At 46.7% G+C, this 27,834-nt stretch overlaps 1 protein-coding gene across 4 annotated transcripts; it reads right to left on the bottom strand.

Annotated features, from left to right (window-relative positions):
* Positions 1-3,008: 3,008 nt before the first annotated feature.
* Mzf1 (myeloid zinc finger 1) lies at positions 3,009-14,747 on the bottom strand. Of its 4 annotated transcripts, XM_076927494.1 has the most exons (6): positions 14,432-14,747; positions 12,748-13,176; positions 12,096-12,279; positions 11,619-11,689; positions 11,380-11,500; positions 3,009-5,172 (listed from the first exon to the last, which is right to left on the bottom strand). In XM_076927494.1, exons 2-6 carry the CDS (start codon positions 13,135-13,137, stop codon positions 3,740-3,742), a joined length of 2,199 nt encoding a protein of 732 aa, XP_076783609.1. In that variant the 5' UTR covers positions 13,138-13,176; positions 14,432-14,747; the 3' UTR covers positions 3,009-3,739. The 4 variants fall into 4 exon arrangements, with proteins under 4 accessions (XP_076783609.1, XP_076783610.1, XP_076783612.1 ...); XM_076927495.1 differs by lacking the exons at positions 12,096-12,279; positions 14,432-14,747 and having other exon boundaries at positions 12,748-12,830; XM_076927497.1 differs by lacking the exons at positions 11,619-11,689; positions 12,096-12,279; positions 12,748-13,176; positions 14,432-14,747 and having other exon boundaries at positions 11,402-11,500.
* Positions 14,748-27,834: the final 13,087 nt, after the last annotated feature.

Below are 27,834 nucleotides of genomic sequence, written 5' to 3'. Positions count from 1 at the left end.
GTTTTCTCAGCTACCCTACTATGCTGACTATTTTTGTACAGCTGCTGTTTTCCTGGCTTGCATTCTTCCTGTATAGGATCCATCTCTGTAGTCTAAATTCAGCATGTAGTCCAGGTTGATCTTGAACTAACATTATTCCTGTTGTCTCTGTTTCCTGAGTCTGTGGTTACAGGTATATCCCTCCATTTCTGACCCTTCCAGAGTCTCGTGGTGTGGCTAGACGGGGCTCTGGCTGATCTTTCTGGTCCTGCAGTTCTACTGACTGGGGTAGCTCTTACCTGCTTGTGTTCTTTCACTACCCCTCGGATTGGATTCTAAATTCCGCTTAGCTTGGCTCAGGAGCTTTCCAAGTCTGTGACATAGGAGAGATCAACACTGAAAATTATGGGGATTTAAGAAAGGAATAGAGCCTCTGACTCTGGAGCCTGGTTGAAGCTGATTTTTCCCTTGGAGAAGTAGGAATGCCAGTACAATTAACAGCTGCTTCAAGGCATTTCTTCCCTCTCAGCTGTAGACCTACAATTTTCTAGGAATCTTACCAGAAACTCCATTTATAGGAAAAGGATGTGCACTAAACGTGTACAATTATAGTAGCTTCTGGTTTTATCTTATCCGAGTATAATCCCATCCAAGGCATCTCGGAGCTACCCTCTAACCTTTTCAGAAGAGGAAAGGAAAAAGGTTTTTTAGCAACTGCTTGGAATGTAACTTGAGAGCCATGAAAAAGGTATTATAGTTAATGCTAATACAATTGAGGCTATCCTTTGAGGGTCCTATATACACTACCTTCCCCCATTCTCCCTCTGAAAACATAACCACACTTGATTATATGTTGTCTCTTTCTGAGCACTTTCCTCATACTTAGAGCTTATATTAAAATATCCATACTTTGTTTTTTACTGGCTGAAATTCTTTTCTGCACTAGAGCCATGAATCTCAGTTTGTCCTGAATCCAGATCTCTATAAGATTAGGGGTGCTAGGGATTGCCTCAGGAAGCTGTGTCTTTGTCCCCTCACAGCTGACAGTTGGAGGGAACAAGAGTGTCTCAGGGACCGAGGACCTCCTTGTTCTGCACAGGATCAGCCTCTCTGTGGCTTGGTTTGGCTTGTCTACTTAACCTTGAAGCTAGGTCCATGTTTGGAGTGTCAAGATGAAGTGGTAAGAACAAGTAAAACTATCCATACAGAAGTAGCTTGGACACACTGGCCTTAAAATGGTATTCTGGCAACTGGGCACTGGTGGTGCACGAAAATTCCAGCACTTGGGAGGCAGAGGCAGAGGCAGGTGGATTTCTGGGTTTGAGGCCAGCCCGGTCTGCAGAGTGAGTTCTAGGACATCCAGGGCTATACAGAGAAACCCTGTCTTGAAAAACAAAACAAACCAAAACCAAACCAAACCAAACCACCCAAACAAAAATGGTATTCTGGAGATGCCAAGGCCAGAGCCAATCTGACACAGCTACCCAGAGAAAGGCCTTAACTGGGGCCTAGGGCCTGAGCTGAGTCATGTCACATGGGACTCCTTTGACTACTTCCACCCCAGTACCCCTTGGAAAGAGTGGAACAACTGTGTCAAAGTCATAACCAGTGAGATGGGAGGGAATATGGCTATTGCAAAGGAGGCGGGTGTCACGGAGCACCAGGCCTGAGATGTCCAGGGTCATGTAAACTGTTGTCAGCTGTATTCCCCATGACTACCTGCTGAACGCACTCCTGAAGACTTCACGATGAAGGAGACCCTAGTAGAGGTATGAACATAGCCATGGTGGAAGGAGCCTTTGGCTGGAATGAGGGGAACCAAGTCCATAGGACAGAGCAACTGGTCCTGGTCCTGCAGCCTGTGCTCTCTAGTTTGGGAGTCCCCTCATCCTTTCTTAGCACCTGTTGGCTGTGAACCCATGGGGGTAGGAAAACCCTGATATATCTGAACTTCCAGGTTAAACCTCCCATTCTGTATCATGGCCACCTCCCATGTTCATTCCTCTGTGCTCCTCCCGCTGGCAAGAGGAAAGCTTTGCCTGCTTATGACAGTGTGAGGGCTTGGGGGCAGGGTGCTGTTGGGATGAAAGTGACTGGATAGTGGATTTGGGCACAGGGAAACAATGTCATGGGAATTGGCTCAGAGGAAGATGGAGAGCTTGAGAGGTAGGCAACCCCTTTGGAGGCCCATGCCCTCCCAAGGCTCTGGAATGTGGTGGCATTGTCAGGGAAGACACCATGAGTTCCTGCCTTCTGACAAAGGCTGAGATACCACATAAATTCCTGCCTCTGGGCTCTAGACTTGTCTATCTGGGCTTCACCACAGGGCAGAGACTCCACAGAGGCCTTTCTGAAAAACTAGGTGCCAGTGGGTATGGGAAGGGTGGCATCCTACCAGGGTACAGCAATCTCTTCACCTGGCAGCTAAGGCCTTTCTAATAGATTTCTACACCACCCTGAGCCAGGCTTTCATGCTCCCTGGGAAGAAAGCCCTAAAGGTTCTTCCTCAGGATTCTCCATCACTTTGGGACTGGATGCTCCATGATCAAAGCTCCCAAATGGCTCCTCCCAAGTTCCACCTCCTTCACACTTCACTTTAAAACATTGGGAAGTTGCTTACAGATCTTCACTACTAAGCCTGATCACTTTTCTGAGTTCTACCTCAAAAAGCTTTGGATAACTGCAAGTCCTAAGTTTGTGCTTGTGCTGGTACTACAGTCTCTCACTCTCTTTGATGATAACCCTCTGCTTCCATCCAGCTGAGTGCTGACACCCATTGCTGAACCTGCCTTCTTTCTGGGGACCCTGACTCAAATGGCACTGTTCTTGCTCTTCCTCTCTTTCCTTTTTATTTTTTATTTATTTATTTATTTTTTGTTTTTTTCCGAGACAGGGTTTCTCTGTGTAGCCCTGGCTGTCCTGGAACTCACTCTGTAGACCAGGCTGGCCTCGAACTCAGAAATCCGCCTGCCTCTGCCTCCCAAGTGCTGGGATTAAAGGCGTGCGCCACCATTGCCAGGCTTAAAGTCTTTTTTTTTTTTTTCTTTCACCATTTATTTACTTGTGTATGTGCCTGTGCAAACATAACCCAGAAAACAGATTGTGGAGGTCAGAGGTTCTCAATATGCAACTCTGGCTGTCCAGAAACTTGTTTCATAGACTTACCTGTTGAACGTTTGGCAATTATCTTGTCTCTTTGTCCCCCACCTGCTGGGGTCACATGTGTGTGCCACCACACTCAATGTGTGCTTTTGAAATAACAGCTTATGGTGTCACCCAGACTGAACTCAAACTCCCTGCAATCCTCCTGTCTAAGCCCCCCTGATGCTGGGGCTACACATGTGTACTACCACACCCAGCTGGACTACCCTTTTCAGTCACCCACCATTGACAGTTGGTAGACCTCCCTTGACTAGCCCCATGGCAGATGTCCTCCTTTGTGAATGTGGCTACTCTACCCCATCTGAGGATGGGCATCCCCGCTGTCTAAGCCAGAAGTATGCTACAGGGTATATCCCATAAGAAAGCAGGTGTGGTAGTGCCACTGTGGAAGGGGTGTGTAGCCTCCCCTGGAAGCCTTGCGTGCAGAGCTTATACCGGCATGGAAACAGCGGTAAGGTGGGCAGAGGAACTGTCCAGGTTGGGGAAGCATCATCTATTTATTGAGCACTACTGAAGCCCAGGCTCTACTCGGGCCTGTTGGGTGATGCCAGCCTCACACCAACCCTGTAGGTGTTTTGACCTGCTCGGTGCTGTACAGCTACTCAGTGCTGTGGACACGCTGGTGCTGGATGAGCTTGGTGCTCTGGTGGAAGCGGCGGCCACAGTCCTGGCAGACGAAGGGCTTTTCGCGCCGGTGGGTGCGCAGGTGCTGCGTGAGCGTGGGCCGCTGGCGGAAGGCCTTGCCACACTCGGGGCACGCGTAGGGCCGCTCGCCCGTATGGATGCGTCGGTGCTGGATGAGGTTGGCGTGCTGCCGGAAGCTCTGGCCACATTCGGGACAGGCGAAGGGCCGCTCCCCGGTGTGGATGCGCTGGTGCTCGGTGAGCCGGGACACCTGCGTGAAGCCGAGGTCGCACTCACCACAGCGGTAGGGCTTCTCGCCCGTATGGGTCCTTTGGTGGCGCGTGAGCTTGAGTCGCTGGCTGAAGCGTTGGCCGCACTCGGGACACGCGAAAGGCTTCTCACCCGTGTGCACACGCAGGTGCTGTGTTAGCGTGGGCCGCTGGCGGAAGGCCTTGCCACATTCGGCGCAGGCGAAGGGCCGCTCGCCGGTGTGGATGCGCCGGTGCTGGGTGAGGTTGGAGCGCTGCCGGAAGCTTTGGCCGCACTCGGCACAAGCGAAGGGCCGATCGCCGCTGTGCACGCGCCGGTGCTGCAGCAGCACTGAGCGGCGGCCGAAGCGCTCGCCGCACTCCACGCATCCGAAGGACTTGTCCCCGGTGTGCACCGCCTGGTGCTCGAGTAGCACAGAGCGTCGCGGGAAGCTCTCGCAGCACTCGCTGCACGGGAAAGGGCCCGGGGGCTCGGGGACTCCGGCGAGGGGCAGGATGGACGGCGCCGGACCGGGCGGGTCGCCGTGGATGCGCTGGTGCTGCAGTAGGTTGGAGCGCTGCCGAAAACTCTGACCGCACTCTGCGCAGCGGAACGGTTGCTCGCCCGTGTGCACGCGCCGGTGCTCCTCCAGGCGGGCGCTGCGCACAAAGCCCTGGCCACAGTCGCGGCACACGAAAGGCCGTTCCTCAGTATGCGTGAGCTGGTGGCGCAACAGGTGAGAGCTGCGGCTGAAGCTGCGGCCACACTCGCCACACACAAACGGTCTCTCGCCTGTGTGGATCTTCCGGTGCCGCAGCAAATTGCTTCGCTGGCTGAACACCTTGCCACACACGTCGCAGCAGCCGCCTCGCATCACTCCAGTCCCTGTGCTAGGGTGGTTTTGGCTCCGGCCCCTTGGGGCATACCAGCGAGTCGCCACCAGTGCTGGGCCCACACTAGGGCAGAGATCCTCGCAGGCAGGGTCCTGTTCGCCTCCTGGGTCGCTGGGGAGTACCAGGGCATGGGCAGAGCCACCTTCTCTGGTAGGGGACTGCATCTGTCCAGAAAGGCTAGCCATGTTCAGATCCCAGGGGACATGGAGGTGGGGGCTCATCGATTCTGGCTCTGCCGTGATGCTGTCCATCTGCAGCGTAAACCCTGCACAATGGGACCCATTCTTTATGAGACTCTGGCTTTCTGTGCTAACTCATGGAACTCTGGGAGACTGAACTATATAGGCTTGGAACTGACTGGTGAGGCAGAAAGGAGATAAGAGTGGCAGTTCTATCTGAACAAGTTTCCCTGAGATGGGTAGAGCCCCGAGGCTTTCCTTATTTGACTCAAGTCGTCGGGGGTGGGGGTGGGAACCTCTTTTTGGAAGAATTCTGGGGTGACAGTAGGGCGCAGTTTAGGTGGCCAATGAGGGTCTTGAAAAATGCAGGGAAGAATGTAGATTCAATAAAATCCGGAGGTGACATTAACATGCAGCATTAAAATAATGTAGTTCTTTAGTCTTGGGTTTAGGCTTACCACATTTGAGATGACCCAGGCAAGGAGATTCCATGAAGGCTTGGGGGTTAGAGATGAGATGAACATGACCTATATGTGATCAACATGGGAGCTGTCTATGTAGTCTATGTAGAAGTATTTCCTTGCTAGAGTGAACCTTCCAGGTGCTAGCCTCAGGCACAGTGGGCTACAGGGTGAGCTTGTGTAAGAAGATAATCAAGGGAGGGGTGAAGTATCCACTGAGATCACTGGGGATGGAGAAAAAAATGGGTGACAGAAAATCCAAGAAGCACCCAAGGGAAGTAAGATAAGTTACAATATACCAAAGGAAACCAGAATCCAAAGCCGAGCTAACAACTTTCCAGAGACGAAGGGCTAATTAATTTACTACAGAGCTCCCATAAACTTCCCATAAACTAACAGTGGCCTGACAGCCACACTGTGGAAGGATATGAACATGAAAAAAAAAAAACAAAAAAAAAACCTAATTACTTAGACTCCATAAAATATGGTAGTCACTGCTTAGAAAAATTTACAGTGGGGCTAGTTTGTTTCTGGTTCTCAGCAATTATTATTTTTTTTTCCAGAGATGGGATTTGAACCCAGGAGGTCTCAGGTGCTAGGCAGATATTCTACCATTGAGCCATATCCTTCCCCCCCCCCCCCATGTAGAGGTGTTTTGGGCTGCATGTATGTCTGGGCACTATGTGTGACATAGGAGGTGTCAGTGCCTGAAGAGGCCAGAGATAAAGGCTGGGTTTCCTGACACTGGCGTTACAGATGGTTGTATGCTGACGTGTGGGTGCTGGGAACTGCAAGAGAAGCCAGTGTGCTCTTCACTGCTGAGCCATCTCTCTAGCCTTGTTTCCATAATCTTAAGAGTTTCTATGCATTGCTGGCGCAACACATGTTGGGTCGGGAAAACTGAATCAAAACAGAAAATGCACAGGGCATTGGTGGTGAGTACTTCCAATCCCAGATTCTGAGGGACAGAGGTCAACAAATCAAGTTCAAGGCCAGGTAGGTCACATGAGATACTATCTTAAAAACAAAAACCAAAACAAACCTCATAAAAATGAAAACAGCGGGGTTTCACACCGTCCCAGGAATTCCACTTTTACACATTCCTATTGAGTAGTTGTGTTCCTCCTTGTGTTAATGACCTGTGAACAGTACTTAAAGAGAAGCAATCCAAAGAACTGTTGACAAAGGAGTGACCACAGAGAGCCAGGAGTCTACAGAGCCGTGTGAAGTCCTGTGGTGACCCCTGCTGTTTACTAAGCGTATGGCATGAAAACAGGATCAGAATGAGGTCATTTGGGCATCCATGAGAAGTTTTAAAAGAAATATGTACATGTGACTGCATGAGCTCGTGTAACCATGTGTATGCAGATGCCCTAGGAGGTCAGAGTGCATCAGATCCCCCTGGAACCAGAGTTACAGGAGATTGTGAACTTCCTGATGTGGGTTTGAAAAGCAGTAAGTGCTCTTAATTACTGAGCATCTCTCTCTCTTGCCCCCATGTTTTCTTAATATATATATTTAAAACCTATCATTTGTTTATTTGTGTGTGTGTGTGTGTGTGTGTGTGTGTGTGTGTGTGTACGTGCACGCACACACACTTCTGCTATAAGGCACATATGGAGGTCAGAGGACAACCTGGAGGAGTTGATCTTTTCCTTTCACCATGGGGATTCTGGTGAATCATCTCACCAAGCAATGTATGTTCTTTCTTATTTATTTATTTATTTATTTATTTATTTATTTATTTATTTATTAAGATAGAGTGTCACTATGCATCCCTATGCATCCCCGGCTGTAATGGAACTCATTATGCAGACCAGTGGCCTGGAACCTCCCAAGTGCCTCTGCCTCTCAAGTGCTGGGATTAAAGGTGTCTGTCACTATGCCTGGCTTATTCATTAAAAATATATATTTTAAGCTTATTTTGTGTGTATGGGTATTTTTTCCTTTATGTATGTCTGTACATCATGTGCATGCCCGGGGCCAGAGGAGGCCAGAGAGTGTTGGATCCATCTTAACTGGAGTTAAGATGGTTGTGAGGCATTCATTTTTTCCAGCCCTAGGGTTGTTCATTTTAAAACACTATTTTTATTTTGAGACAGGGTCTGTATAGCCCTGGCTAGCCTCAAATTTATAGAGCTTTTCAGGCCTCCATGTACTGAAAGTGTACTTAAGTACACTTAAAGGTGGGCACCACTATGTCTCTGTATTTTTAAGGTATGTATATATGTGTATGTCCGTGTGCATGTGAATGCACTGAATTCAAAGCTCAGAAGAGAGTATCAGGGCCCCTAGAGCTAGATGTACAGGGGTTGTGAGTCACCTGACCTGGGTGCTTGGAATCCAACCTCGGTCCTCTGCAAAAAGTATGCTCTCTTATCGGCTATGCAGTCTTTCCAGCCCTTTAAACATTTTCTTCTTTTTAAACTTTTCTTGCCAGTGCGTAGTGGTACATGCCTATAATCCCAGATACTCTTGGTGTCTGAGGCAGAAACACAGCGTAAATTTGATGCCAGCTTTGAATACAAGTGGAGTCAAGACTCCTTGGATACATAGAGAAAAACAACATCAAAGAAAGAAATCAAAGCAAAAAAACTGCACTTGCATGTTTGTGTGTGTACGCACACACACACACACACACACACACACACACACGCTTCAAATAACAAACACCCTTTCATCTTTATTTTATATATGTATGAGGAGTTTTGCCTGTATGTATGTCTGTGTGTGTGTGCAATGCCTGCAATGGCCAGCCAGATTCTCTGGGACAGTTTTGAGCCACCATGTGGGTGCTGGGAATCAAACCTAGGTCCTCTGGAAGAACAACCTGTGCTTTTAACCATTGAGCCATCTCTCCAGCTCCATTAAAGAAACAAAACAAAAAAATTCCTTTTTATCTTTCTGCTTTTTTGTTTTTGGTATAAATCAACAGGTCTCACTATGTAGCCCTGACTGGTCTGTTATGTAGACCTGGTTGTCTTTAAATCCACAGAAATCTGTTGCCTTTCTCTGCCCAGTGCTGGGATTAAGGGCCCATAATCTCTTGCTACCATTTCTGGTTTGCTGTGTGCTTTCGGAACAGTATTTCATTGTGTACTCTACACTTGTGGGACTGTGTTGGTTAACTAAAGGGAAAACTCTACAGAAAGGTGTTGTCAAGTGGTTTTGGGTTTTACATTAAAATAATTATTTTTGCTGTATATGCATGTATATATAGCAACGTGTATTCCATGATGCATGTGTGGAAGTCAGAAGACAACTCATGGGAAGTGATTCTTCTCCTTCTACCATGTGGGTCCTGGAGATTGAACTCAAGTTGCTGGCTTAGGAGCAAGTGCTCCTTCTTCTTGAGCCATCTTGCCAGCCCTAACTTTTGAGACAGGCCTTGAAGACATGGCAGTCCTCTAGCTTCTGCCTAACTTCTGCTTCCACCTCCCAAGTGCTATGTGTGGAACCATATCGAGCTTTGGCAGTATCATAAGATAACTGTTGTTTGTGGACAGGACTGACTAATACTCTGTTATGCAGTGTATGATTATATTGTGTCTGCTGGAAGGCACAGGCAGAACTTGTTATGTTGGCTGCTGGATGCCGCTGATGGGGCACTGCACTGTTGTACTCTTTGCATACCATTTGGAGTTTCCACCATGTGAATCCATTAACTATGGATACTGTTCTGAGCTCCTGAAACTTTGTGAAACTAGCATGCTTTTGCCTCCTGGACTACTACCTGCTAACTATGTAGGATAAGCCCTAGCTGCAAAGTGTTGATGCTGATTTAGGATGGGTGGTCCTGCTGAGCCAATTTTGATTCAGGATAAGTCAGATCATTATGGCCTCTAGGCTAGGTTGTGGCTAGCCAAGATACATCCCAAATGCAGGGACTCCAGGATACTGAGATTTTGCTTGACTGCACATATGAGGACATACTGCTACCTAAAGCAGCTGGTAGAATGGCTTTGTGAAGACAGGCTCTCTTTATAGTCTTGCTTGCTGATGTATCACAGTGTATCAAACTACTTCTGCCTTCTGTCACTGCCCTGCAAATGCTGTTTCTTACATAGTCTTAACATTTAAAGTACCATCATAAAGAAGTACTACAAAGATCTCTGGGAGGATAGGTCTAACGGTAGAGTGCATGTTTAACATGTGCAAAAGTCTAGGGTTCAATCCCTGGTATACATGTGTGTGCATAAATGCATATACACACAAACACACACACACAACACCCTCACCCCCACCGAATCACTAATAGGGCTGAGGATGTGTGTTGGCTGGTTAAATGCTTGTGGCATGCATGAAGCCCTTAGTTCTATCCCCAACACTGCATAAACCAGGAGATGTGTTCTACTCTTGTAATCCCAGCACTTGATAAGCAGAGGCAGGAGCATCAGTTGTTCAAGGTCAAATCTCAGCTACATACTGAGTTCCAAGCCAGCTTAGGATATAGTAGACCCCATCTCAGAACAAAACATGACTCTCTCTCACAAAACTCCGTCTGCCACAAAAGACACAGATGGAGGATGAGGTAAGTGGCCAAGGGGCATGCCAGAAACCATGGAGGGGAAGATGAACTCATGCTTGAAAGCAACAGGTGTGGGTGGCTGTCTACAGCAAGAGCAGCCCAAGGAGGAGGAAGCAGCCAGGGGGCCTGCAAGAGAGCTGAGAGACTGGAGCTGTGGAGGAAGAGGGAAGCGGGTCCAAGCGGGACAAAGTGGTTCCTCCCTGTGCAACACAAAGAGGGCTGATGAGGACAGGTAAATTCTGAGGCAGCAGGCACTTATGCTGGATGCTCTTTTCTGCCTTAGGGTGCTGCCAAGCCTCATGACCTGAGTTTGATCTCGATGGAGAGAGAAAACTAACTCCTGCAGTTTGCCATCCAAACTCTGTGTGCGTGCTATGATACACGCCACGTGCTGGAACTCACAGACAACAAAGAGGGTGGAAAACTGAAGTGATAACATTAGAGGACCATCCCAGAGCCCAAGAGCCTCAGTCAATCACATCATGCTGCAAGAAATATTTCAAGACAATTCCCTACTAGTGAGACATGTGAATCCCAAAAGGAGAGGACCTATCAACAGCAGCAATTAAAAAAGAATCCTGAGAGTGAGTCTAACAGAACAGTTGTGGGATTGAGGGCATAGCTTATTGGTAAAACTCCAGCCTGGGAGGGGGGCTAACACGTGGCTCAGTGGTGGGACAAAGGCTTAGACTCTGCCAGGGAGAGGTTGGAGGCATGACTCAATAGTAGCGTTCTTGTCCATAACCCATCGGTGGGAAGCCGGGGGGTGTAGTTCAGTGAAAGTGTGCTTACCTGGCACACACAATCCCTGAACTCCAATAATGGAAAGATAAACTGTCTAACAAGGGCTCGACAAATGTGTTTTAGATCTGTGTCCTTTCGAGTTTTTACTTCCCATACCAGAATTCACAGGATGATGCATGCACACAAGGAAGTAAACCAAGAAAGAGAGTAGTCTGGGTGGCCAGGCATGGGTCTGCTCTGTCCTCAGTAGTTGCCTATGCTGTGTCAGAACTACTCTCGCCTTGCCTACTAGTAAGCTCTCTTCGCTAGGTCCCAAACTTCCCTACTCTGTTATCCAACAGGCAAGAGTGTGAAGGCCATGAAGAATGCCATGACTGGGAGACGCTGTCTTCAGGAAGATAGGATGATTCAAGACAAAGTCAGAAAGAGCCAAGGGGTCTGTGGCAGAGAAAGCTAAAGGAGGCCCTGCAGTGGCTGGGCTGTTTTGAGTAGAGACAGAGAGCTCATGGATGGAGTGGATCAGGAGGAGGGCTCAGTTCCACCCTGTCCATCTCACTAACCTGGTGAAAAGATGGCACCTACTTCCTCATGCCACAGGGGCATAGGGTCTTCGCTCCATGGGGGCACATCAGGCTCAGTGTCGCTGTGAGGTGAGGTCTGGTCCAGTGCTGTCCCATGGCCCTGAAACCACAGTGGTTAATGATGGACTGTGCCTGGCTGGCTTCATAGGACATATCTGACACCCACCTATCATAGGCTCACAGGGCACAGGGTCGCTTACATTCTGTATAGGTCTCACCTGGGCCTCCTTACGTAGGAGAGTGGCTGCAGCCTCTTGAAGGGCAGGAAGAGGCCCAGACTCCAGGAGCTCTGGGGAGAAAGAGTGGAGTCAGGCAGCTCAAGGAAGTTTCCACGTTTCTTAGAGGTGGTAGATGCTAGGTTCCAGACATAAGGGAGATATGGCACACTCTCAAAGCTGGGAAGGACAAGGTAGGGAAGCTGAGGGCCCAGTGGGAATACAGTCGAATAGGGATTTCTGGAAGCACTGTTTGTGTATATCTATTTCTGTGGGTCAGCCTGTCCCATGATGCTTGGAGATGGGGCAGTGGTGGTCAGGGACAGTGCCTGTACTGGCTGGACTGGAGGGGAGAGAAAGGCCAGAGGCACATTGGAACTACTTCATCTAGCAGGGCCTGGCTCAGTGGAGTAGCTCTGGCTCAGTGGAGTAGCTTTGCCCAGCAAGGCTTTAGGCCTTGCCCATGTTGCCTGCTCTCACCTGGATTCTCCATCAACTCTGTCTCCTCTTTCATTTGTGAGTTCAGCGGCAATTCCTGCATGGCATCTGGGGGAGTCTCAGCCCCAGGCTCTGGAGTCTGAAGGTTGATGTGAGGTCTAGCCTGGAAGCTGGAGGGTTCCATCTTCTCTGATAGGACTTCCTTGCCCTGCACCTGGACTGTGACCTATGGAGATGCATGGACCAGCGAGAGTGTGGGGCTGGGCACAACCCATGGTCTATGGGCACCAACTCCAATGCAGACTGACTAATCCCTCCAAAGTCCTAAACCTCCCCTTCCTCTCTTTTGATCCTGGGCAGAAAGCAAAAGGACTATTTGCTATAACAGGGGATTGCATGGTACCCTTTGTGACTCATCTAGCTTTGGGGATGACAGGTAATACAGGTATGGGCTCTTGTCCTGGACAGCCTCACAAAGGATCCGTTATAGGTGGACACTTCTGTATGACCAAGGAGCATGTCTGGCTGGGCATGGGCACTCTTAGAGTGAGGTGAAACATGACAATGCTCCAGCCCCAACCAGTGGTCCAGTGCTGTCCCATGGCCCTGAAACCACAGTGGTCAATGATGGACTGTGCCTGGCTGGCTTCATAGGACATATCTGACAACCACCCATTATAGGCTACGGACTCACCCATTTCCGAGGTCCATCAAGCTCCCATCGAAATCTGTCAACCAAGGCAGCAGCCTCTTCAGGGCTGCCTGGCCACTGCCCTTGCACATGGGCCTGGATCTCAGGAGGCAGTGCACCAAGGAACTGCTCCAGCACCAAGAGTTCCAGCATCTGTTCCTTGGAGTGTATCTCTGGGCGTAGCCACTGGTGACACAGTTCTCGGAGCCGGGCCAGGGCTTCCTGAGGACCTATTGCATCCTCATACCGAAAGCACCTGAAGCGTAGACGTGCAGCCTCAGGGCCTGGGTCCCACAATGTATCTTCTCTCTCATCGTTGTTGTTGTCAGAGTCCTCCAGCTTCACCACAGCTGGCTCATTTTCTGGGGGTGCACAGCCTGAGGTGGGTCTCATCAGAGTATCAGATCAGGTCTTTGAGGCCAGTGTCTGTCCCTAGAAAAGCAATCGTAGGAGGCATGTGTGATAAGGATGGCCAGGGGCAGTGAATGCTTACTGAGTGCCTACCACATGCTGGGTTGCTTGATCCTGAGACCTTCTCCATGCAGAGGACATCTGAGGGGACAAGCAATGACAGGCCAGTCACACCCCAGAAACCCATGGGAACTCTTTATGAGCCACGTGCTTTGTAGACCTCCTTTTAGCCGGGCCTATGTAGTATCTGGTAGCTTACTCTGTTCTAAACACAGACTGCTGCTTAAGCTTAGAAACATCTCTTTTCACTAGCAGCAGCTGCATTCGAACATCAGTACCACTGCTGCCTCCTCCCGGACTCCCGATAACAGTCCTTTAATGTTTTCTACCCAGTCTTGGACTTGGTCCCTCTCTCAGGCCCCAACATTCCCCTCCCAATGTGGTATCTAGGGGAAAGCCCTACTCCACCTGATCCCCCGTCTCAGCTTCTCTCAGGCAAACACCTTTCCACATATCTCCAATACCAGAAGTTAACTCATCAAATCTAACAGCGATAAAAATCTTCAGCGTTTTAATTTAGTGGGGTTGGGAGGTGACTGGGGGATTTCTGGGGATCCTCCAAGGCCCTCAAATCACTGAACCAACAGTCCGCAAGGATACTACGTTTATTGTGCCTATGTGAACTACAGTTTCCTTACTCGCAAATAGGATTGACGTCTCCCATGATACTTTCTGCAACTGGGACTTTGTGAAAAATCTAAATTTTTTATTGGGGTGGCATCAACTTAGAGGCAGCTTGATTTCTGTGGGTTACACCTCTGCTCCTTAGGGTGTTCAGTCAACTCGAAACCCCGAGAGAAACTTGGAACAGCCACTAAGCAAGTAGAGGAGGTTCCAGAAATACATTTCCCAGAAGTCTAAGCGAGCATCACCGCTTTAGGGTGCCAATGTGTCCAGTCGCCATGGCAACGGTGGCGATCAGCGAGATCCGCGCGCTAGCGCGACAGCACTGGGCCGGCTTGCAGGGAGTACCTGGACCCCTGCCGGCGCCCAAGGTCTAGCTGGACAGCCGGAATCCCAGAGTCCACTCTACCCAGTCCCCTCCCAAGGCCTCCCGGTGAAGGGACTTCCAGCCTTCCTTCAGTGCTCCAAGGGTGGCTGTGCGTTCGTGAACATGCGCATTCCCGTTCGCTTGCTCTAGACTACATCTCCCAGACAGCTCTGCGAGCAGCTCCAAGCCCTTCTGCCCTTCCCCCACCCCCGCCTCCGTTTCTACCCTTCTTCCAGTCCCCAGGGGATTGAGCTGGTCTCAATAATCAGGTCGCACTCCTGGCCGTCTCTTCCCACACTCCCGGTCTCGAATCCAGGCGTCAGAGCCCCGTCGACGTGCACAATCCTCTCGGGGGGCAAGGGATGGTAGCACCGCCTTCCAGACCGCGCATGCCCCCCACCACATTTTTTTTTTTTTTTTTTTTTGGTCAGTTCTCTATGGGCCTTCCCGGGATTCGCAGGGTTCTGCACCAATCACCGCTCTCACTAGGACGCCGTCAGCTTCTCCATCTCCATGGCAACCATGGGTTCGGGAGGAGCGTCCGCTGTGCTACCTCCTGAACCACTGAGAGGAAGGTTTAGCAAAATGCTTTCTGGGACTCGGAAGGGTGTTGCGTGTGTGCACACGCAGCACCACCGGATCTCTTTTGTATTTCTGCGCGGTGGGTAGGATTGAGCAGGGATCCATGGTAACCAAGGGACCAAAACCTGGTGGTATCCTAGGTAACGACCGGACTACTTGGTTTAGGAAAGGTCCGGTTCTGTGGCGAGGCCAAGGGGAGGGGACTGGGACACAAATACTCCAGGCCCTTGACACATTGGCACCCTAAAGCGGTGATGCTCGCTTAGACTTCTGGGAAATGTATTTCTGGAACCTCCTCTACTTGCTTAGTGGCTGTTCCAAGTTTCTCTCGGGGTTTCGAGTTGACTGAACACCCTAAGGAGCAGAGGTGTAACCCACAGAAATCAAGCTGCCTCTAAGTTGATGCCACCCCAATAAAAAATTTAGATTTTTCACAAAGTCCCAGTTGCAGAAAGTATCATGGGAGACGTCAATCCTATTTGCGAGTAAGGAAACTGTAGTTCACATAGGCACAATAAACGTAGTATCCTTGCGGACTGTTGGTTCAGTGATTTGAGGGCCTTGGAGGATCCCCAGAAATCCCCCAGTCACCTCCCAACCCCACTAAATTAAAACGCTGAAGATTTTTATCGCTGTTAGATTTGATGAGTTAACTTCTGGTATTGGAGATATGTGGAAAGGTGTTTGCCTGAGAGAAGCTGAGACGGGGGATCAGGTGGAGTAGGGCTTTCCCCTAGATACCACATTGGGAGGGGAATGTTGGGGCCTGAGAGAGGGACACTGGAGGAAGGCAGAGATACCCGCATACAGAGTCAGGGGAAGAAGGAGAAGAGGGGCGCGAAAATTGTGAGGTTGGAGACTGGATGCTAGGAGAGACAGTGAATGTAAGTGAACACACACAGAGATATAGGTGTGAATGAAAAGCGGGGAGGGTGTTCATTCATTAGAATCAGAGTTAGGACCCGAGTCATGTCAGAAAATTTTTTTTTTTTAAATAAGCAACATATATATATATATATATATATATATATATATATATATAGCAACATATATATATATATATATATATATATATATATATATATATAAAACATTTCTCTTTTTTAAAGATTTATTATGTATACAGTACTCTGCTTGCAGGTATCCCTGCAGGTCAGAAGAGGGCATCGGATTCCATTACAGATGGTTGTGAGCCACTATGTGGTTGCTGGGAATTGAACTCAGGACCTCTGGAAAATCAGTCAGTGCTCTTAACCTCTGAGCCATCTCTCCAGCCCATGTCAGAAAATTTAACGGGAGGAAGAAGAGAGAAGCAGAAAGGGATTGGGAGTAGGAAAGTGAGACATCAAAACTCTAGGGACAGACTGGAGTACATGGGAAGCAGGGAGAAATTAGAGATACAGTAAAGATGTTAATAGAGAAACGGTAAGACAGACTGATAGGTTTCAAAGACTGAAAGATGACAACAAAAAGAGTTTAGGTGTGCGTGTGGGGAAAACACACACACACACACACACACACACACACACACACACTACACCTGAAAGAGGACTGGGAGCCCCCTAGTTTCCTAGCATCATTTGCCAAACAATTTTGGGACATCTGGCGACTTAAACATAGCAGTTTTCCCCCCTTCTTTATCTGTGATTGAAGTCATAACACTATTCTGGTAGAAACTGACTTACGAGAAGCTCAGAGGTTACAAATGAGTTCTGCCCAGCACATCACCCGAAAGGTAGTTCTGTATCCCTACATCCAACCTTTTGCTTTATTTCCGTTTCATTCGTAGCATCTTCTTGGAACTGCCGCTGCTACCTTTCTGCTTTACTTGAGGCATATATGTTTTTGTTTTTAAATTTTTATTTATTTTATGTATATGAGTACATTTGTTACAGTCTTCAGATGTACCAGAAGAGGGCATCTGATTTCATTACAGATGGTGGTGAGCCACCATGTGGTTGCTGGGAATTGACCTCAGGACCTCTGGAAGAGCAGTCAGTGCTCTTAACCACTGAGCGGTTACTCCAGCTCTGTTGTTGTTTTAAACAACATCTCAATTGTTTGATTTTACCAATGAAGATTCAGAAGCCAGATGCTGGGGTGAAAACCTGCTAGCTCAGAGAGGTAGAAAAAGCACCCAGGTGACCTTTCTCAGCTGAAGTCCCACCACCAATCTCCTCTCTTGCTGTTTCAAGAAACCTTCAAACTGAATGTCCTTCCTTCTAGTTTATGAATGTCTCTTTATCTGTTTTTTTTCTTAATATGTCCATGTTCAGTTTCTATCAACTGGCTTTTTGTTCTTGACCTATGGTTGACTTTATTTAATCCTTTTTACAATACCGAAGCAGAAAGTTCTTGGATTAAAGGTGTGTTCTAGGGTTGAGCCACACCACAACTAAAAACAGTCTCCCCCCCACCCCCCAGTAAATAACACAATCTCGGGGTTCACAGTGTGATCGAATATCTTGCAACACATATAAATTTTTGACACATATCCTTGAGAGTTGTGGTTCTAATCTAAAAATTATTTTAGACAAGAATTCACTATGTTGTCCTGGAATCTGTGTAAACAGAGTAACCTCACCCCTGCCCCCCAACCTGTTCTTGCCTCCCAAGGGCTTGTGCCGTGGACACTGTGCCCAATGTTTTGTTTTTGGTAGTGTCCTGAGTAGCCTAGGTAGGCCTCCAGCTCACTGTATAGCTGATGAGCTTGAATTCCTGATCCTTTTGCTTTTACCTCCCAGTTGTTGGGTGGTGAATATTAACACCCTAAAAGGGAGGAATAGGAGAAAGCACTGGAGCAGTGAACCAGTCTGAAGCTGGAACCCCAGTATAAAACAATAAATCTTGTAGCATCAGGTCCAGCAAGCTGCAGTGGTTTTATTGAGCTTCAGTGGCTCCTGGGCAGCCCCTAGGCCTACTGTTTGCAGCTCAGGTGGTCTCTTTCTCATGCTGCCTCCACTTATTGTCTGTGTCTTCTCAGCAGACACACTATGTGCTGCATTCCTGCCATCTCCAACATCTTGGCGGTCTTTACCGTTAGGGCATCACATACTGCCCTCTTGTGGGTGGAAGAGAAAGAAGTGTGAGGAAGAAAAATGAAAAACAGCATTGTGTCCTGGTCAGGTGGTTGGTCAGTGCCCTCCTGTAGCAGAAGCTTCGCAGGACTGTTGCATTTGGCCTGAATTCCGGAGGGATGAACCTAAGCTTTGAAGTAGCCCTTCGTCAGTGATTGTTATCTGAGATGTTTATGGGGTTGTTCTTTTGAAGTGCACTCAGAGCTTTTGCATAACTTAGTCTGAAGACATGCTTGGCAAACCAGGAAGTCTCTTATGGGTGAGATTGCTTAGATGATCCGTCTTTCAAGACAAGCACTACTTCAGATAAGAGGTTTTGATATATGGAAATTGACTTGCTAAAAGTGCCTTTAATATAGCAATAAAAAGCTTCTAGAAAGCCCCCTGCTGTTGGAGAAGCCTGAATCCATCCTGTAGCATCTCTCTTTTCTTCAGATCAGCATAACGACACCCTCCTGTGGACATGCAGACTGACTGCATCTCTCCTGTGGATCCTCTCTTGCCCAGCTCTTCCCATTCTAGCCATCACTGCCTAGTAGTTTAAAACAGTCAATCGAAATGTATGTAGACATATATGAGAAAAAAAATGCCAGGACAGCCAGAACTACACAGAGAAACCCTGTCTCGAAAAACCAAAAAAAGCCAGGCAGTGGTGGCATACGCCTTTAATCCCAGCACTTGGGAGGCAGAGGCAGGCGGATTTCTGAGTTCGAGGCCAGCCTGGTCTACAGCGTGAGTTCCAGGATAGCCAGGGCTACACAGAGAAACCCTGTCTCTAAAAACAAAACAAAACAAACAAAACAAAAAAAACAAAAACAAAAAAAAAAGAAAAAAAAAAAAAAAGAGTTCCTATAGCATTTGGGGCTCTAGCCTTCACAGACAAAGGATAGCCAATACAACAAACTACTTCCTATTAAAGGAAGCCTTGAGTTCTGGCTTCTTTTCTTTCTTTATAACAATATTTATGGACCCAATTGTTTTTTGTTTGTTTTTTTTTTGTTTTTAGATGCATTTATTTTATTTAATGTGTATGAGAGTTTTGCCTGAAAGTATGTATATATAACTGTGAGTGCCTGGGGCTGTAAGAGTTCAAAAGAGGACATCAAGAGTCAGAAGAAGTGTACTCACATATTATAAAATAAATAAATCTTAAAAAAAAAAAGGCTGGAGAGATGGCTCAGTGGTTAGGAGCACTGACAACTCTTCCAAAGGTCCTGAGTTCAATTCCCAGTGTAGAGTGAAAAATTATAAAGGCCATTTTATGAAATATGTGTAGATTTCTTTGCCCTTAGACCTGGGCAGAAAAATGCAGGTCCCAGAACGCGGATCTGAAAATAAGATTTCAGGCCTTCACTACCCCAGGACACTTGCTGGATGGATTACATTCCTCAAGCCTCAGGCAGTAGGCCCACCTATGGGTGGGAGAGGCCCAAGGCAGGAAGACACATTCCTGACCACAGATAAAGATGCAAGCCACCTAGGTGGGGCTATAGCCAGAAGAAGTGAAGATAGTTAATCTGAAATAGTTGATAAATGACAGGGTGGGACACAGTGACATGCTAAAACCACATTTTTGAGAAGAATGAGTATACTGAGTAATTTCCATAGCTATTAACCATTCAGGGTGGGTTTCTCTGGAATGTTTTGCTAATCTTACATTATGTATCCTTGGCAACCCCTCACCCCCTCCCCACTCCCCTGGTTTGTGGTTTTCTTCTTTAAAAGACCCCTTAACCCGTCACTCGGGGCCAAACCTTGCTCTAGAGAGAGAGAGAGCTTGTGGTTTGACCGCAGGCCAACTTCCCTAATAAAGCCTCTGCTGATTGCATCCAGGTATGGTTTCTTGTGATCTTTGGGTGGTCGTGATTTCCTGAGACTTGAGGAAGGGTCTCCCGAGTATGGGGGTCTTCACCAGCAACCACATGGTGGCTCACAACCATTGTAAGGCCCCCACGAAGGGAGGACCTCACCCAAGCCTCAGGAATTCGAGGCCACCCAATATCTCACAAGACACCGAACTTGATGCAATCAGCAAGAGGTATATTTTGATCAACATGTTGAGGTCAAGACCTGTAGCCCATGCAGGGGCAATGTGGTCTGACCCCAGGGCTTTGGAGGCAGAGAAAATTTAAAGGCAAAAACCACAAGGAAAAAACCACAACCCAGGGGGAGTGAAGGGGGGGTCATTGGAGAGTACCTGTGGAAAGTCTCAGCCCATTATTCAGTTTGTGACAGGGTACAAGGAATAGTCATGGGGAACATTTTGTACAGGGTATTCTCTAAGAGCCTATTCATACTAAGCATCTATCTTGTGGTCAGCCAAGTTCCTGAAACACAGAGCTCACCACCAAGCTGACTTGCACTCTTGGTTCTGCTCAGCCTGCTAGGAGTTTCTGAAAATTTTTAACCCTTTCACCATCTGTAATGGAATCTGATGCCCCCTTCTGGTGTAAGGAGCAGGTCCTTAACAGAGCTGACTCCATATTGTAATAGGAAAGAAAACAAGTCTGGACAAGTCCAGAAAACAAGTTTGGACATGTTTTAAAATATGATGATAACTAAAAGCCCACCTGCAACGAAGTCATAGCCCACAGATAACCAGACACATCTGTTAAAAGAGGAGACCCTGGCTGGAACACTTCATCACACTGGTAGCAATGGTTACCTAGCGTGAGCTCATCACACTGGTAGCCATGACTGGCTAGTGTGATCCTCCATTCAGGCCTCCTCTGCAGCCAAGAGACCGAGCATTCTACAGCATGGATCATCAAAGCAGCAGCCGAGAGACTGAGCACTCTGTACACGGAGACAGCCGAGAGACTGAAGCCTCTAACTTCATGGTCAAACACTCTCCAGACCTGAGCTGCTGGAAGCTGCAGAACACCCCTATCTTTGTGGTCAAGCACTCTCCGGACCTGAGCTGTTGGAAACTACAGTCATAAGGACTCAGGTCGTATAACTCATGAATAATAATGTACTTACTGCTATGTTTATTTCTTCGGTAATTAGCAACTTACTATTTGTGTTTATTGTATTGATATTGATAGAGTCATTGCATAGGAAATGTGGCAATACCTCGTTGTTACAATAGCTTTAGCATTGGTGATAATATATTGTTTGCTGTGCATTATTAAAGAGCAATTAAATATCAAACCTCTGTCTCTGGCGTACTCGCTCCCCTCTCGGGGAACTGACCATCTCACAGTCAATCCTGTATACGATTCCTGAGTGGAGTGGACCTATGGCTCCTCTCCCCACGGGGACCCTAAACCCTGATCACAACCTGCTCATGACAGATAACATACTGGGCTCGAGACATCTGGCGTATCTGAAAACACAGCAACAGTGTACTCACATATATAAAATAAACAAATCTTTAAAAAAACAATATTTGATCCCCTGGAACAGAAGTTATGGATAGTAGTCCTTTACAAAAGCATATGAGAGCAAGAAGTATGATTACCCTCTGAGCCATATTTTCAGCCCCAGGGGTCCCTTTTTTTTTTTTTGCATTAAAAAGCCTGTAATTCTCTCAAGAGCTTAATGTAGGGACTCTGATCCTACTATACATTGTCTGCACTCCCATGTGAGTCCAGCCTGCCTGTTATGTTTGTAAGTACCACATATGTACCACAGGTCAGAAGTAAAGGAACTCTAACTAGCCCCAAAATGGCAACTATGGCACTGGTGGGCCTTGCCCTTCTCCCCAGTTCCTTCTGCCTAGATAAAAACTGTAAAATTACATCCCGAAAGCTAGCCATTAAGGTCTATTTCCTTAGTTGGCCATTTCCTTCTCCTGGGGGTTGTTATTCAAAGTCCATATATCAAAGTATTGAAATCCACCAATGAGAAACCCCCTTTGTTTTTCCTAATTAACATGACTAATTAAAATTAGGCACCTTGGGGGCTGGAGAGATGGCTCAGAGGTTAAGAGCTCTGACTACTCTTCCAGAGGTCCCAAATTCAATTCCCAACAACCAAATGGTGGCTCACAACCATCTCTAATGGGATCTGATGACCTATCTCTTCTGGTGTGCTTGAAGAAGCACCTTATCCCAATATCTTTATCTTTATAAACCACCATTTGCTGGAGGGACATGTCTCCTCTCTATCCAGAGAGCAGTCTTTTGCCCTGAACCAATACCAATTCCAATTCTTTTTTTTTTTTTTTTTTGAGACAGGGTTTCTCTGTGTAGCCCTGGCTGTCCTGGCACTCACTCTGTAGACCAGGCTGGCCTCGAACTTAGAAATCCGCCTGCCTCTGCCTCCCAAGTGCTGGGATTAAAGGCGTGCGCCACCACCGCCCGGCACAAAGTTCACATTCTGAAGGCTATTCACCTGTATGACATATCTTAGCTAAAAAAAGTCAGGTCCAGTTTCTAACAGAGGTCTCTGATTTGAGCGTCAAGATCCTACGGCAGACTCTCCAGTTGCAGGGCAAATCAAGGCAGTGTCTCTCCAGATGTGCAGAGCAGTGCATTGCTTTTAGATTTTCCTTATACACTGTCCAGCGGGCATCATGAGGTTCTAGGACCGTGCCTGGCTATCTTGAGTAAGTGATGTCACTGAGTTCTGGTTATCAGGGTACAGCCCTGGGTGTAGCGAGGTTCCTGACTAAGCGAGGGACCCTGAGAGGCTGAGTTGTTCTTGCGGATGATTTATTTGTTGGTTGCTGGCTGTTGGCTGAGGTTTGTTAAATAGCCTTCTCAAAAAAAAAAAAAAAAAAAAAAAAAAAAAAAGCTTAGTGATGCACCTGAAGCATGTAAGCTTTTATAATTTGGCGGTTGTTGTTTGTTTGTTTGTTTTGTGTTTTTAAGGCAGGGTTTCTCTGTGTAGCCCTGGAACTCACTCTGCAGACCAGGCTGGCGTCAGCGATCCACCTGCCTCTGCCTTCAGAGTGCTGGGATTAAAGGTGTGCGCCACATCTGCCCAGCTGTAATTTTGTAATTTTTCTGTCTTTTCTTCATGTATATCATCGCGTTTGTATACTTCCTACTGCACATTTTCCCTTGATCAATCCCTAGGTCAGCTTTGCGTACCTCACACAGGTGCCTTCTCCAAGTACCCACACCCCATCAAGGATGGTCTGTTGCTTTTATGACAAGGACAAAAAAAATTATAAGACTTAAAAAAATATGACTTAAAAAATATGACAAGGGCAGTTTTGACTCTCAGCAGAATCGCAATCTCCATTCCTATTTATACCTTTCTCTGCTGAGTTTCAGGGATGACAGAAATGCTTTTCTGGGTGAGGACAGGATCCTGGGTGACTACGTGAGGATGTCTTGATCCTGGTGCACCACAGCTCCATACACTCCTCCGCTCCCTTGACTGTGGTTCCCTTTTTCTTTTCTTCCCTTTGGATGTCCAGGCGCTGCTGCACAACCAAGCAGGGAAGGATGGAGTGGAGCTGAGTTCTGGGGTCCGAGTCTTTTTTTTACACACCGGGGTGGGGGTGGGGGGAAGGATGAAAGTCTAGAATGAATGCTGTGGGCGAGGTTGGGGGATGGAAGGTAGCGGACATGTGTGTGGTGTTGGGGGTGTCCATGTTATAGCTCTTTCAGAAAACAGCTCTCTTAGACCGTGGTCAACAAAACAGTTTGTGCTCTTTATTTGGGGTGAACAAGAACTATATAAACTTTGGAAAGTGGGAAGGGTTTCTTCTTAGAATAAAGTTTCATTGGCTGAGGTTGAAGGTTCTGTGGATACCTCATTTGCATGGAGAGGCTTTCCAGGAAGTTGAACTTGTAATTTTCCCAAGGATTATGTGACTTTCCACAGGTAGACTGTGGGGGTTGGGATACCTTGTAATGTAGAAAGAGGAAGTCCTGTAGGGAAAGGGAGTCCTCCATTTTGCACTGAGGTCAGGGGAGCTATGTGAACAGGGTGGCTTCAACCTTAAGTAGCAGTGTTTCCCAACATTTTATCTGCTGCAAATGCAGCATTTAATGCTGCATGTGCAGGTCATATGAACCTGCTTCTCCACCTCATCTATCCTGTCTCTCACCAGGCGCCTTCACAACCAGCAACTCCACCTTGTTCCCAGTGACATTAGCACTTTTTCCAGTTTCTTCAAAAGAGAATGTCTATGTTCATCCATTTACCTTCATTAAAAAAAAAAAAAATCCACTCATCAGCGTATGGAGATCTTTTTTTTTTTTTTTAAATTCTGTTTCACAGTTTTGTAAATAGAGTGTATTGTTAAAATTGCATTAATTCCCCCAATCTTGGATTTTTCTCAGATGTATAAAACCAGTAACTAGTGACAAAGTCGTTCAATTATTAAAAGAACACAACAACAGCTTCTTGGGCGTGGTTTGTGTCCAGGAGGAGAGGCTTGAGGTGTGCAGATACTGGGCTCTGGTGTTCTTATTATGATGGCCACAAAGAAACCTCTCTCTCATCAGTATTTTAAATGATAACCCTTGAAGGTTGACAAGTGGCTCAGCACTTTAAAGAGCATTTGTTGTGCACTGGACTTGGTTCAGTACCTAGCACTCACAAGGTAATTCACAATCATCTGTAATTATAGTTACATGGCAACCTGGCTCCCTCTTCTGGCCTCTGCAGGCACAGCACACAAGTGGCAGAGGTAAAAATCAAAAACAAGTTAGGTCTAAAAAAAGAGATCCTGGATTGTGGTGAAATCAAGCTTCCTGGTTTCACAATAAACGTGAGAATCTCCATGACCAGCGTCAGTGGAATTGGTTTTGGGTCTGTGTGTTCATGTGCACATTCGGGCATGGGCAGGTGGGGGCCAGTGGTCAATCTTGGTATCTTTCCCATAATCCTGTTTTTAGAAAAGTTAATATTTATTGATTTTTAAAAATATTTTTTATTGGACATTTTATTTATTTACATTTCAAATGTTATATCTTTTCCCATTTTCCCTCTAGAAACCCTTTACCATTCCCACCACACGGTCCTGGCATTCCCTTACACTGGGGCATCAAGCCTTCACAGGACCAAGGGCCTCTCCTCCCATTGATGCCCAACAAGGCCACCCTCTGCTACATATGTGGCCCTTCATATGTACTTTTTGGTTGGTGGTTTAGTCCCTGGGAGCTCTGGGGGCGTCTGGTTGGTTGATATTGTTATTCTTCCTATGGGGTTGCAAACCCCTTCAGCTCCTTTCTCTAACTCCTTTATTGGGGTCCCTGTGCTCAGTCCAATGGTTGGCTGCGAGCATCTGCCTCTGTATTTGTCAGGCTCTGGCAGAGCCTCTCAGGAGACAGCTATATTCGACTCCTGCCAGCATGTACTTTTTGGCATCTGCAGTAGTGTCTGGGTTTGGTGTTTCTATATGGGAAGGAACCCCAGGTGGGGCAGTCTCTGGAATGGCCTTTTCTTCAGTCTCTGCTCTGCTCTGTCTCTTTATTTTCTTTAGATAGAAGCAATGCTGGGTTAAAAATTTGGAGATGAGTAGGTGGCCCTATCTCTCAAACGGGAACCATGTATAATCTCTGGAGATGGTCTCTACAGTTCTCTCTCTCCTTTGTTGGGCATTTCAGCTAATCTCATCCCTGTTGGGTCCTGGGAGCCTCTTACTTTCCTGACATCTGGGACTTGCTGTTGGCAACGCCCAGTTCCCCATCCTCATTTTTTTTTCTTTTTTTCTTTTTCTTTTTCTTTCTTTTTTTTTTTTTTTTTTTTTTAAGATTTATTTATTTATTTCACACGAGTACACTGTTGTTGTCTTCAGACACACCAGAATAGGGCATCAGATCTCCATTACAGATGGTTGTGAGCCACCATGTGGTTGCTCGGAATTGAACTCAGGACCTCTGGGAGAGCAGTCAGTGCTCTTAACCGCTGAGCCATCTCTCCAGCCCCCCCATCCTCATTTTACACACCTCTGTTCCAAATTTGTGATCCTCTGTATATCATCCCTATCTTCTCCCGTACCTGATCCTGCCTCCCCCTTTTCCCCTTCCCCCTACTCTCTTCCTTCAAAGTCCTTCCCACCCTGTACCTCCCATGAGTATTTTGTTCTGCCTTCTAAGAAGGACTGAAGCATCCATACTTTGGTCTTCCTTCTTCTTGAACTTCACATGGTCTGTGACTTGTATCTTGGGTATTCTGAACTTTTAGGCTAATATCCATTTATCAGTGACTGCATACCATATGTATTCTTTTGTGATTGGATTACCTCACTTAAGATGATATTTTCTAGTTCCACCCATTTGCCTAAGAATTTCATGAAGTCATTGTTTTTAATAGTTGAGTAGTACTCCATTGTGTAAATGTACCACATTTTCTGTATCCATTTCTCTGTTGAGGGACATCTGGGTTGTTTCCAGATTCTGGCTATTATAAATAAGGCTGCTATGAACATAGTGGATCATGTGTCCTTATTATATAATGGAGCATCTTTTGGGTATATACCCAAGAGTGGTATAGCTGGGTATTCGGGTAGAACTATTTCCAATTTTCTTAGGAACGACCTGAGTGATTTACAAAGTGGTTTACCTAGCTTGCAGTCCCACCAACAATGAAGGAGTGTTCCTCTTTCTCCACATCCTCACCTACATCTGCTGTCTCCTGTGTTTTTGATCATACTCATTCTGACTGGTGTGAGGTGGAGTCTCAGGGTTGTTTTGATTTACATTTCCCTGATGACTAAGAATGTTGAACATTTCTTTTTAAATGTTTTAGGGTTAAGAAACTGTTATGAGACTGTTTCAACCTTAAAGAAACGTCTCTCTGGAAAGTCTGCACCTGGTACTACATGAGAGCTTGCAACTGCACTAATCTTGGTCCTAAGACACTCCTGGCAAACCTGGAGTTCTTACTTTTGATTATGGATAGCCATGGTCAAAAGGGACTGAGATTTGTGTGGGTTTCTGCTTTACTGATCAATGTAGGGTAAAATTTTTGTGGTAGCTTGACCCTTCCCCAGCCCCAAATAACCTTGTATTAGTGTTTGAATAAAGTAACTGGAGTGAGCTAGCTGGGTATCAGTCTTCCCCGAAAGGTTGTATTCCTCTGCCTCTTCAGATAAATGAAGGCTTAGCAGCTTGATAAGCTTCTCTATCTAGTAAGGCACCTACAACCAACTTCAACCAATAGCTTCAAAGTGCTCACCACTAGATAGAAATACAAAGCACACCCCTTCCCTCAGGACTCAAGAATTACTTAAGAAGTGGGAACAGAAAGACTCTTTTTTTTTTTTTTTGAGGTTAGAACTCTTTTTTTAAAATTTTTAATTAGATATTTTATTTACACTTCAGATGCCATCCCCTTTCCCCATCCCCCCTTAGAAAACCCCTATCCCATGCCCCCCTTTCCTTTTTGCATTTATACATTTTTTTAAAATAATGTTAATCATAGGCTTTATAAGTTTGGAATTGTTCAATCAGAGGTGTAACCCACTGACAAACCTAGATATAACAACTGTCTTTGACTGGTGGAGATACATGAATATCTGCCTCCTTGTCTCCCCCCTCTTTCTCTCTTTCATCACCTAGCTTCTCTCCTTCTTCTTCTCCTCTTCTTACTCCTTCTCTTCCTCTCAGTACTCCTCCTACCGTAGCTCCTCCTACACATCACCCTTCCTGTTAAAATGAAACTTTTCTCTCAAAATACAATTAGAGCATAATTATGCCAATTTGTACCAGTGAGGTACAAGATAGTCCTAATACCCAGACCATCCTTTTGTTGACTAACCAGCACCTCTGTCATCTATCCTAACTAAAACATTTAGTTCTGAACCTGGCTTTAGGATGAATGTCAGCTGACGACCATCCACTCAAATCTTTTCTCTTAAGGTAAATAGCTATAAGTTTTCAACCCTGTTAGAAATCCAGAATGACTGAGTTAACTATAGTTGTGGGAAGCACAAAGCATAGCTTCTAAAACTTAGCCAATTTATAGAGACCTCTGAACACCTGGATACTCGCTCTACTTCAAAACGTTGGAGCATCTGTTCTTCTGCCTTCTGGCCCAGGATCATCTGACAGACCTTAGTGC

Source organism: Arvicanthis niloticus, chromosome 30 (assembly GCF_011762505.2).
Source record: "Arvicanthis niloticus isolate mArvNil1 chromosome 30, mArvNil1.pat.X, whole genome shotgun sequence".
Taxonomy (NCBI): domain Eukaryota; kingdom Metazoa; phylum Chordata; class Mammalia; order Rodentia; family Muridae; genus Arvicanthis; species Arvicanthis niloticus.
The sequence above is the reverse complement of the archived record's forward strand: the minus strand, read 5'-3'. Positions and strand labels throughout refer to the sequence as shown.